General features: G+C 36.1%; 1 protein-coding gene across 3 annotated transcripts in view; it reads right to left on the bottom strand.

Moving 5' to 3' along the window:
- GPATCH2 (G-patch domain containing 2) overlaps positions 1-12630 on the bottom strand; it is a 177641-nt gene that overhangs the window by 163509 nt on the left and 1502 nt on the right. For all 3 annotated transcript variants that reach the window (XM_086693314.1, XM_086693315.1, XM_025927819.2), the window contains exon 2: positions 2064-2780. In XM_086693314.1, coding sequence (XP_086549440.1) covers positions 2064-2780 — 717 coding nt within the window. The remainder of the gene's footprint in view (positions 1-2063; positions 2781-12630) is intronic.

Genomic DNA, 12630 nt, shown 5'->3' with positions numbered 1-12630 from the left:
CTTTCTCTTTTGTCCTCCCCAGTACAGTCAACCTTCCACTGATTCCAACTCTTAAAAGTGTTCTATTTTTTTTCCCTTTACTATCACTGCCATAATTCACCTCTCACTTAAGGATGGACTAGAGGTCAGTCAAAGCTAAAAAAACACTGTTACTGAGATCATGTTACCTTGAGAAAGTGTAAATCTAATTGAGTTTCTTTGTTGTTAAAATTCCTCCCATTACTTACCAGGCCTTTAAAACATGCTTACTGCTGTAGCCTCAACCCCCACTTTATGTTCTAGTCATAATGAACTACATGTACTTTACCAAATACATCCCACTTTGCTCCACAATCCATGCCTTAGCACTTGCTTAAATCATAGCTCCTTTTGGAAATCTTCCCTGACCAATACTTTCCGCTCAGCACACTTCGTTTTCATTGTTTGCTTGTCTGCTATTCTAAACTATGGGGCTGCAGGGAACAGGCACTGCCTTTATTTAGCAATCTTCCCACAGAAAAGAATATGCATCTGAGTGACAATAAAAATAGTTACACGGCTAAGTTTAAAATCAAAGAAAGAAATACTTAAAAAAATGATTCAGGAGTGAAAACATCCTCTTTGAAAATTGGTACCTGGGCTGTTGACTGCTGGGTAGACTGATTATATCTAATAGATACTCAAATATTTTTTACAGTGAAGAGAAATCAAGAGAGTTGCATCTCATTTTTCTTCCAGGGTTGATGTCTGTCAATAAAAGGCAGACATCAGTAAAAGGAGGGGCTTGAACAATCAATCCAAAAAGCTGTAATCTGTAAATAATCCAGAAATGAATACTTAGTCTCCACTACACATACGCTCTCTCCTAGCAACTGAGCAAGATAATCACTTTCAAGTCAAGCTTAGCAGTCCTCAGTCACAATGGCTCAATACTACCGTACAAATAATTTTCACTATGGTATTAAAATGCTGTCTTTTTTTTTTTTTTTTTTTTGGAAGAAAAGCAGATACCATAAACTTCTCAAAGCCTTCCTGAAACATTTTTTTTGTTTTGAATAATTTTTACTTCCTTAGAAAAATAACATAAATAGCAAACCATCTCTAATAAAAGCCCCATCCTATAAATTTTACCAGATCCTATTCATGTTTGTAATCATATTTATAAGCAAATATATATGTATATACAAAATAATATGTATTATTAAATACATATATATGAAGTCCATGGTCTTCAGTCTACATGATTAAGATGAGGTTAGTCTTACAAATTAAAATCAAATACTCTTTCCCAGTAAGCAATGTTTTTTTTCTTTTCTGGATCATAGTTCTGAGTCTGGTTTTAAGAACATGCCTAAAAAGATGAACAATGTCAATACTTTCTCATTTCCTACAGTAGCATTTTCTGTGTAAAAGAAAAATGATCACTTACCTCTTGATGTTGTCAAAATAGTACTTAACAATTATCATGGTGGTATATCTGCTTTCTAGAATAGGTACATGAGACTAGCTGCCAAAGGATCATTGTTTTTCTCATTTGTCTAATGACAAGATCAAGTTTTTCTAGACTGTAAATTAGGTTTTACAATTCCTAAGTGATCAGAATTCCCAGTATTCCACAGACTTCTAAAAAGATCAAGCCATATCTGTTGAAGTGCTACCAATTTTTGGTTCTTAAGAATCAAAATAAACTGATGAATTGTGACACTAAAAAGCACCAAAGCTAAAGCTCTATAATTAAACAAATAATTACAAATCCAATTCTATGAGTTCTAAATGTGCTGTTATTCAAAAGTGCATTCTTCCCCATTGAAAATCCATTTCCTTTTCTCTTTATAGCTGAAAATTAAGTCTTTAAAACACAATGGAAAGACTTTGTTTAAATCAAATAAGCAATTTTGTTTTGTGTTAAACACCATAAATTATAAAGAAATGTAACGATGGTTAAACAGGAATATCACTATGATTATATTTTATATTATTATAATTTATAATTATTTTAAAATAGAATTAATTAAAATACAAAATACGTTCAAGCACAAACAATGGAGACACATATTTTTATAGTTAGAGAATATAAAAGTCACCTTTCACTCATGAGTTCGTCTGAGACTTTTTGCTCTTCGTAGTCCATTTTGTCCTTACTGGTCTGGCTTATTTCCTCACTTTCTAAAACTACTCCTTCATCTTGGATTTTTGGTCCTTGTCTAATTATTTTCAATTTCCTTTTTTTGACTTTGTTCTTGGTAAACTCTTGATATTGGTAAGCTCTATCACTGTCCATGTCCTGATCTCTACAACCTTCAAGGGGCTGGGTCATTGTCCGTTTGTTAGAGATGTCCTGTGGGAGGTCCACGGCCATGCGTTTTACCTTTCTCCTTCTGCGCAGAGTTCTGTTCCCAAGGTTGTCCACGGCAAAGTCAGATTCGTGCCACAGAGGTCTTTTTCCTCGTACATTATTATTTAAGTTTGATGATGGCCTGCGCTTAGCCACTAACATTTGGTCATCAGAGTCACTGTGATCTTTTTTATTATTATTGTGATTCTCTCTATAGTCCTTGCTTGGTTCCTCTAAACTAGAGTCAGAGCCTTCACTTAAGCAGTGACCAGTCTCCCATGGGTGGTGAACATTATATGATCTCCGTTTTCTCCCTCTCCTTTTCCTTGCCTGGCGTTTCAGAGGGCAAGATATACTTCGAGAATGATCTCCTGTTTCAGCAAATCCACCTCGAGCTTGCTCTGAGCTCTCCTCCAATGCTGAGACAAGATCATGAACCAGTTCTTCCATGGTTCGACTGAAATGCCTACATTTTCAAAAAAAAAGAAGAAAAAAAAATTAAAGAAAATAGTATTAACTGCATTAACCTAGTTTATTACAGCAGACAATTCACTCTAAATCTAAAATTAATAGTTATTATAAAGAAATGTTTAAAAGCTATTTAATTTTTCTATCCCAGATAGTTTCAAATATTCTGACTCATTTTAAGCTCCTTTTTCATATGTAAGTTCTTTTATTAAACATACAAATTACTTCAAGATAGAGTAAGCATAATATCAGCAATGAAAGATCCCAGTAATTTCCTATTTTTACTGTGTAATTATAGAAAAGTTATTTCTGCTTAAATCCCTGCTCATTAGTCTACTCCTGCCCTTTCCCTAGAGCCAGTTTTGCTAGAACAGATATGGAGAGAGCTTTCTCAAGCCTTCCTCCAACCACCCCTCCCCCACAGCAATTTCTAAGTGAAGAAGGAAACTGTACAATCCTCTACTCACCACACGCTCTACCCAGTCACCACCATGATATGTGAGGGAGATGGAAAGACTGACAGGTACTTTCAAGATTTGTAATATATGTGAAAGGAGAGTTTAACCAGACACTAGGCATATATTTAGGCCACACTAATCTCATAACTCAGTCAAGCAGAAACTGTTCATACTCAAACTGGAGGCTCACTGGTCTAAAATGGCCCATCATTTTTCTTATAATTCATTCTGAGACAGTCTCTTGGTATTTTTTAAATAAAAAGAAACAAACAAAAACCATTAAACTATGTTACCAGTGAGAAAATGATCTGCTTGTCAGCTAGGATAAGCATTCTTTACAGACTTTTATAAATTATATCGACACTTTCCAAACCCAACTCCCAAAGATTCTAGATCGGTTGGTGATGGAAAGCCCAAAATTCCAATTTTATTTTTTAAACAGTATAGTTAATTCAAACATGTATCTTTCTTATACAGATCATGAACAATCATTTCTGAGTCTCAGGAGGACCTAGGGATCAAAATATCCTCAACTACAGAGGTCTATATAACTTCTAAATCTACAGTAGGGGTAGGCACACTTTTCTCTAAAGGGACAAACAGTAAACTGTTAGACTTTGCAGTCTATTAGGTCTCTGTCATAGCCACTCAACTTTAGCCACTGTAAGGTGAAAATAGCCCTAGGCAATACATAAATGATGGCTGTGTTCTAATACAATTTTATTTACAAAACCAAGTGATGGCTGGCTATAGTTTGCTGACCCTGGTTTATACAGTCTCTACAGTCTATAATTTGAGGCATTTGCAAGTTCCTTATAATAATTTTTCATTTTGTGTTTTCATTTGAATAATCTGAAAACAAACATACATTTTAATTCAACTGGATTTACTACTTATAAGATGATTCACACATACAGCTTCTAACACAAGAACTTACTATGTGCTCGGCCCATTTTTAACTGTTTTATATGCATTACCTCATTTCATTCTCACATAATAACCTTATAAGGTGGTATATGAGACACAAAGAGACACAGACATTAAGAGCAATTTGCCCAAAGTGACACACCTAGAAAATGGTAGAAACAGGTTTCAAACTCCAGCAATCTGGTTCTAGAGCCTGAATGCTCAACCAACTGCAGCCAAGAAAGGGATTCTAGTACCACACAATTCCAGTATCCAGTTTGCATTTGTTTATGAGTGATGTAGCAGCAGGTGGTACTATTTTAATTTCTGAGACAGATTTAATATATATCTGCGTAAAGCCAAATGACTCACACTTAGCATTATATTCTTTTGAACAGAAAAGAGGAATGGGAGACCTGAATCAAGGGCAGTATAGGTGGTGGAAGTCAGTTGAATCCAAAGCCCCCGATGCTGTAGTCATCAGTGAAATGTACATTGTGAGCAATTAACTAAATGGACACAGTTTTTCATTAAAAAAAAAAAAAAATTATGTTTATTCATTTTTGAGAGACAGAGCACAAGCAGGGGTGGGACAGAGAGAGAGGGGGACACAGAATCTGAAGCAGGCTCCAGGCTCTGAGCTGTCAGCACAGAGCCTGACACAGGGCTTGAACTCACCAACGGTGAGATCATGACCTGAGCGGAAGCCGGATGCTCAACCGACTGAGCCACCCAGGCGCCCCGACATCGTCTTTCATTTAATGTGGGCATTGTATTTTCCTGATCTATCTCCTTTAGCATTCTGAATTAACATGGTGACTGAAGTATATATTTTAAATAAACTCTGGAAAGCCACTAAAAGGGTCCTATATATTACTCAGGTTTTAGAACCCTGCATTTGGTTATGAGAAATAGGTGTCACGTAGGAATTAGCATTAAGCCAAAAGAAGGGCTACAATTCTGACTATACTGATAAGCCAAATGGGTCTTTTCTCCATCATCTCTAGGTTAATAATCACATTTTTGTTTTCCCTTTATTGCAATAAATATTTTGTTCATTTCCTTGAATACTATTTCTTTGGAAGAAATGTAGTCTGAAAGACCTATGATCTCTGAATATAATATTGCACCTTTAATAAAATTCACTGGACGCCAGCTTAACGTGTACCAGAATAAGGACCTTTGTCTAAAAGAAGACTCGGTATCACCTGGTTCTTAAGTAACTTACTCTTTGGAGATGCAGTTTTCTCATCAATGGGTGAATGCCTAGGTCTAATTATTAATATGAAATTAACTCAATGCATGAATGTCATCTACAACTAAAGTTGCAGGTTATTTTGGAAGTAATAATCTAGTGCTTTACCACAAAAAGGAAATGTGGTGGACCTACCACCATTAGATAAAGATTAGCAATCAGATTCAATCCATTGAAACTTAAGTCTTCAATCAATTTCATTTAAAAAGAATTATTGTAACAAACAGCTTAAGAAAATAGAACCGGTATTACTAAGAATGAAAGCAAAATTTCTTGATAACATCACTAAAATTGTCACTTTACTTGACTTTGTATTGTTTTTCTCAAGAAAAAAAAAGACATTAAAAAAATTTTAGGGGCGCCGGGATGGCTCACTTGATTAAGTGTCCGACTTCGGCTTGGGTCATGATCTCACGGTTCATGGGTTCGAGCCCCGCGACGGGCTCTGTGCTGACAGCTTAGAGCCTGGAACCTGCTTTGGATTCTGTGTCTCCCTCTCTCTCTGCCCCTCCCCCACTCACTCACATATATAACAAACCAACATTAAAAAAAAAATTAAAAAAAAATTTATCCAGAGAACCCAATTTATTCCATGATGTCACTCAAATAGGGATCAGATACGAATGCCAATGAAGACATTTACTTTAAAAAGACTTTTTAAAAGCCTCACAACAACACAGAAGAAAATACGCAACATTCAGAGTTAAAATCACTTTTCCCCCCTTCAGTTTCAACTCACCAGACTCCCGCAAGTCAAAACCCTTGTTAATGAGCTAGTGATATTATAGTCAGTCACGCTGCTTCGCTTCTATCTCTCAGGGAAAACTGGCATCATCTGGCCTCACAGAAATCAAGTCATCATAAGAGACCACATAATCAATAGCTCATTTATTTCCTTTGCCTCGGCAGTTACATTGAAGACCATGGTATGGAAACACTTTATCTTCAAGATATTTTCTTAAATGAGACTTTTCCTATGGAAGAAAGAACCTGAAAATACAGAACTTTTCTGTACAAAAACGTGTTTATTAAGCATTCATAGCTGTAAAGTTTAATAACAGTAAAATTTAGTGAATTACCACTTAGCTAATTTGAATCACATTCATATTTATAAAACAATTTCTCTACATTTGAAATTCAATGGAAATGACATCTTTTGAGAATAGTTTGCGTTAGGTAGAGTATCTAAGATGACAGTTCACTAAGAGTTTTCTTCAAATACTCCAAATAAATAGAGTAAGATTATAGTCCCACTATCTATCTAAAGTGGGATTTTGAAAACGACATGACCTGAGCAGATAAGCATTTTGGTTTTTCGCAGGTGTACTGCATTATGCTGAGCAATATAAAACGTATGATCAACCCAAAATTTGATATGCCAGTTTTAGGTAAGAATTTTGCGCCAAGGGTTAAGGTTTTGTCAGTCTTCTTCTAGGCACTATTAAAACATCCAATAAAATGAGTAAATTGTTCTCCCTGGCTTTCTTAACACCAAATTCTAACTCAGACAAAGGCTTTCCTTAAAAACGTATGTTTGAGAGTGAGGATGGTCAATGAATGTAGAAACCTGGCGCTGAGTTTAGAGTTTTCTTTCAAATGTTTCTTGCTCAAGAAAGAAGACTCAGGACGTGGCCTTAGTCCAAACTCGATGCTCACATGTTCCCACAGGACTAGCAGTTGAATGATGAATCAAGGGCTCTCAAATAGCAGTCAACAATGTACAGGGAGGCACGGCAAAGAAGCCCAAGAAAGCCCAGAAAAACTGATCCCCCCAAAAACTGACAGTCAATTACTCCATCAGTGACTTTTCCTTTTTGGAGACTCTATTAGCAATAACTACTATTCCTAAGAGGATAAAATATAGCATGTACAGAAAAATTAGAGAATAATTTCCTTGCCTGGACACTGATAAAAATAACTACATAATAAGATGATAGACATGTGTGTCTTCATAAACCCAACAATTTCATTAAAAACAAACAAAAATCTTCCATATGTAACAAAAAAGTAACTGACCACAGCTATCAAATATCTAGGTAAGGAAAAAGAAATCAAATGCTCCTTATCACCTAATACATGGTAAAATTCTCCTCTTCATCTCTGTAAAACACAGGATTATCTCTTCTACAAACTTAAGTAACTCTAGCAGTGGAGTGCTAAAACTAATTCACCCACTGCTAAACACAACTACTTAATTGGCTTCTAGCAAGTTAAGGAAATAGCCATTTATTGTTAGTTTCTGCATGAATAAAAATTCAATGTGTACAAAAACAATGTAGGAGGAATACCTAGTCAAGAGCTATGCTGACGAATGTATGCTATGACTGATCACAAACTTAAGAAAATAGTCTTGGAATTACATGTTTTGATATTCATGTTAGCTTTGGCTTAAGATAGGAAGGGTTGTTTGGTCATAAAAGTAAATAGCTAAAGAATACACATTAAAATTAACACATAATAGTGTAGATCATGACAATGGGTGCCTAAACATGCAAACAGGAGCCTTAGAGATGCTACATCAGGGCTGGCTGGGTGGCTCAGTCAGTTAAGCGTCCAGCTCAGAGTTCCTGAGTTTGAGGCCCACCACAATGGACTCTGCTGACGGTGCAGAGCCTGCCTGGGATTCTCTGTCTCTCTCTTTCTTCCTGTCTCCTGCTCATGCTTGCTTTCTCTCTCAAAAATAAATAAATTAAACATGAAAAAAAAAAAAAAGATGCCACATCAAGGGCTAATTTCATGCCTAATTCAATAAAATATGATTTGTTTGATTAAAATTTCTACTGCTCATAGGAATTTATACATTTCCTTCTTTAATGGTAACATTATTTGTCAAAATAAGTCTTTATCTCAGTCTAGTAACCTTTAAAATGATTAAAAGAAGTATCTCCTTTTATATACCTTGAGGAAATATTTCTTAGGAAATATAGAATAACCCTAACATTAAATGTTAACATTTAAGCTAGTTTAGAAATTCCTTGACCTACCTAACTTAAACCATTAATCAGAAGTAACCTTTTCTCTCTTCTTGAAAGAGGTAGCGTGGAGTTAGGGGAACTTATTATGAAACGTTAAGTGATTAATTATAACTTTACATTAATATTAGGCAATGCACATGGACCAGAATTCTCTAGGTAGGGGAAAAGGCTGGGAGGAAACTAGAGAACACAAGCTTTAAAGTCAAATCTATGGGGGCACCTGGGTGGCGCAGTCGGTTAAGCGTCCGACTTCAACCAGGTCACGATCTTGCGGTCCGTGAGTTCGAGCCCCGCGTCAGGCTCTGGGCTGATAGCTCAGAGCCTGGAGCCTGTTTCCGATTCTGTGTCTCCCTCTCTCTCTGCCCCTCCCCCGTTCATGCTCTGTCTCTCTCTGTCCCAAAAATAAATAAACGTTGAAAAAAAAAATTAAAAAAAAAAAAGTCAAATCTATGAATGTGGAAGCTAAATTTGACTCTATTCCTTAGCTATAGGACCCTAAACAAATTACTTATTTTCAGACTGTTTATTCATCATAAAAATGGTATATTTTCTACCTTGAAGGGATTCTGTGGGATGAGAGTGAATACTTATGTGAGAGTAGTTATTTCGTCTTTTAACAACCTCTGTACATGAATGAGGTGGTCACTGAAATATCAAATCATTCTGCTTTTAAGGTGTAACCACCTTATGAATCCTGAGGATATCATAATGAAAGCACAGACCTTACCCTTTCTGAGTTCTTGAACCACTCTGACTCATGGGAAGAGGGGGGGATAACAGACATTAGCAAAAATCTTGCATATCATTTCAAGACATTCATGCACTCTTTAAAGATTTTCATGAATATTAAAAAAAAAAACCTAAAAATTAATGCTGCATTTCTGACTGACTCCTAACTTAATAATATATAGATACAAGAAAAAATAAATTAAAGAAAGTCATTCCACCAAGTTAGGAGCCACAGGTTCTCCACCAAACAGAAAAGTTCATTGCCAATGGAAGCAAAGGTTCCACAGACTTGAACTTGACTGGAAGTGCTGCTGGCACCTGCTATTTTGTCACTTTTGTTACCACAGGAACAGGCAGAAAGCTTTCTTTCCTCCAAACCCTAGCAGTTAGGCCAAAAATTAAAAATTAACTTAAATTTTAAAAAATCATTCATGGCTTTAGAAAAAAGTCTTTTTCTACTTTCCAAATAGTGAGTTAATAAGGCAAGCTCATTTGCTATTTAAATTTGAAGGTTCTTCTGTTTTTAACTTCATTTAACTTCAAGAGTCATTCAAAACTTTACGCTCTAATCACTTTTGAAACACAAATTGTTGAATAAGAAGTTGTGTAAATGACATAAAGTCAAAGTCTAAATAAAACAAACAAAAATAATTCAGAGTCTAAAAAATAATTCATTCCAATTCTTGTCAACATGCATATATTAGAGCATATCTAGGCAAGTTTCTAATATGGACGAGAGGAGTCTCATTCATTGCTCAAACATGGTAACTAACTATTCAATATTTATTGAATATATAATATATTCTGAATTCTTAGAATAAGAATGAAGACAACTGAATATTAATTACACGTACCTAGCATAATGCTTGACATGCAACAGATGTTTAAAAAAGATCTGTTGGGGGGCACCTGGATGGTTCAGTTAGTTAACTAGCTGACTTCGGCTCAGCTCATGATCTCACACTGTGTGGGTTCAAGCCCTGCGTCAGACTCTGTACTGACAGCTTGGAGCCTGGAGCCTGCTTAGGATTGCCTGGAGCCTGCTTAGGATTCTGTGTCTCCTTCTCTCTCTGCCCCTCCCTCACTCACACTCTGTCTCTCTCAATAAATAAATAAATAAATAAATAAATAAATAAGTAATTTTTAAAAAGAGATCTGTTGGGTGAACAAACCAATGAATGACTGAATAAAAAAACAGGAAAAATATGGCTTCACTAAAAATTTAGACAACCCTGATTTCAAAGTTTCTGCCACATTAACAAGCCAGATACGCTTTAACTTTCTGGCTACCTTTCTAGCAGAGCAAATGTGGTGGTAAAGGACAAATTATCAAAGATGTTTTAAAGGTTTCCAGCTTGCCATAAATAAAAATGCTAAAGAGCTAAACTAATATTAATGGGTTGCTTGGCCAAAATCACACTGGCCATTGCTTTGATCCCTCATTGTCGAAATAGAAACCTGACTCAAACAAACCTGACAGTATGGAACTGACCTCAAGATAAAAGACAAAAAAAAAAAAAAAAAAGGCAGTTATTTAAAAAATGCACATTTTCCACTATGCCATTTCTTGGACCCAAAGAAAATGCAAATAATAAATAAGAAAGAGGGGCGCCTGGGTGGCGCAGTCGGTTAAGCGTCCGACTTCAGCCAGGTCACGATCTCGCGGTCCGTGAGTTCGAGCCCCGCGTCAGGCTCTGGGCTGATGGCTCAGAGCCTGGAGCCTGTTTCCGATTCTGTGTCTCCCTCTCTCTCTGCCCCTCCCTCGTTCATGCTCTGTCTCTCTCTGTCCCCAAAAAAATAAATAAACGTTGAAAAAAAAATTTAAAAAAATAAATAAGAAAGAAACTACAGAAAAAAGGAAATGATCTAGAATAAATATAGTTTATATTTTTAAGGTCTTTAAAAAAAAAAAAACCAAACCACATACATTGAAACAAATAGTATAGCTCAATATATCAGTAATTCAATATTCTCATTATCAAGGACTTAATTGTAAAACGTGTTAGTTCAACCTTTAAAATCTTAAAAACCAGAAATTCACTTTAAATATAAATCATAATAAGGTAAAAAGTAATAAAAGTGTATCTAAATTATAAATGTGGTTTATCCATTAAATGAATCAAATTTTAATTTTTTTTTTCAACGTTTTTTATTTATTTTTGGGACAGAGAGAGACAGAGCATGAACGGGGGAGGGGCAGAGAGAGAGGGAGACACAGAGTCGGAAACAGGCTCCAGGCTCTGAGCCATCAGCCCAGAGCCCGACGCGGGGCTCGAACTCACGGACCGCGAGATCGTGACCTGGCTGAAGTCGGACGCTTAACCGACTGCGCCACCCAGGCGCCCCTGAATCAAATTTTAAAAGGCAGGTTAACATCATAAGTGCCACAATACTTATGCTTTTTGGCCCCTAATTTCAAAATTGTGTGTGGATGAGGAGTCAGGAAAAGGAGATAGAAACTCTCAGGTATAACGATTTTATAAAAAATATAATATAAACCACTTACAAGAACAATTTGCACAAAAGATATATTCATTTCCTGAGGATTTTTATTATTTAATTGTATACAACTTGTCTTCTGTAGCAGTAAATTACAAAATATAATCTCAGTTCTATTTTTCAAACAAATTGTTAAAGGGGTAGATAAATCATCTACTATTTACCCCTTTGGGGCCTAAAACTTGAAAAATCTAATCTCGACATTGGAGAAAAAGTTGAAGTCAAGATGGGAGGTATATACAACAGGAATCCAGGCTGGCTAACCTATCCGGGCATAGTCTTTCCTGTTTAGATATTCCCGTGATATTGTATCTTATTCAGACAAATAGGACGTATACGAGGATGGTGAAGAATTGTTCTAGGTATACCAGCATCACACTGCAAACATGGTACGTGGGCAAGTTACTTAAGCTGTATTTGCTCCTGTTTTGCCATTTCTAAAATGCAAAAAAAAACGACAGCGCCCACCTCAAAAGATTTACATGAGATATATGTACATAAAACTCCGCACCAAGGAATCAACCAGTAGTAGCAACCCCAGCGGCACTGGGGCTTCCTTACTGAGAGCAAACTTACGTGCCTAGTATGGTAAATGTCTGATCAATGAATGAAAAGGAAAATTCCATTGAGAACTTTCCAATAAGGGAATGGTTGTGCAGATAAACTAGAAAATCAAGGTTCCAGTTTGCTGGAAAGTGTTCATTCTGGCCAATCAGGCATGATTTTTCCGAGTTTCATTAAGAAACAATGATTAAGTGCTAAGCACTATGTTATCTTCTGGGCCATAGGAAAAAAATGAATTCTACACCGATAATTGAAAAGAAGATAAGCATTTTAAGAGAACTGAAGGAGGGTTTCTCTGTATTAGACGGAGGTACCTAACTATGAGTTGGTGAGAAGGTGAAAGGGAGAGGAAGGAGTTGGAAGAGTCATACTTTTGTTATTAAATAGTCCTCTGTCCTACAAATCAGTATCGCTGCAACAAGGGCAGACCAATCTATAAAGCACATTTTGTTTAGTTCCCTT

This window comes from Puma concolor, chromosome E4 (genome assembly GCF_028749965.1).
Source record: "Puma concolor isolate L17-30 chromosome E4, mPumCon1.1.hap2, whole genome shotgun sequence".
Classification (NCBI taxonomy): domain Eukaryota; kingdom Metazoa; phylum Chordata; class Mammalia; order Carnivora; family Felidae; genus Puma; species Puma concolor.
This window is presented reverse-complemented; position numbering and strand designations above follow the sequence as displayed.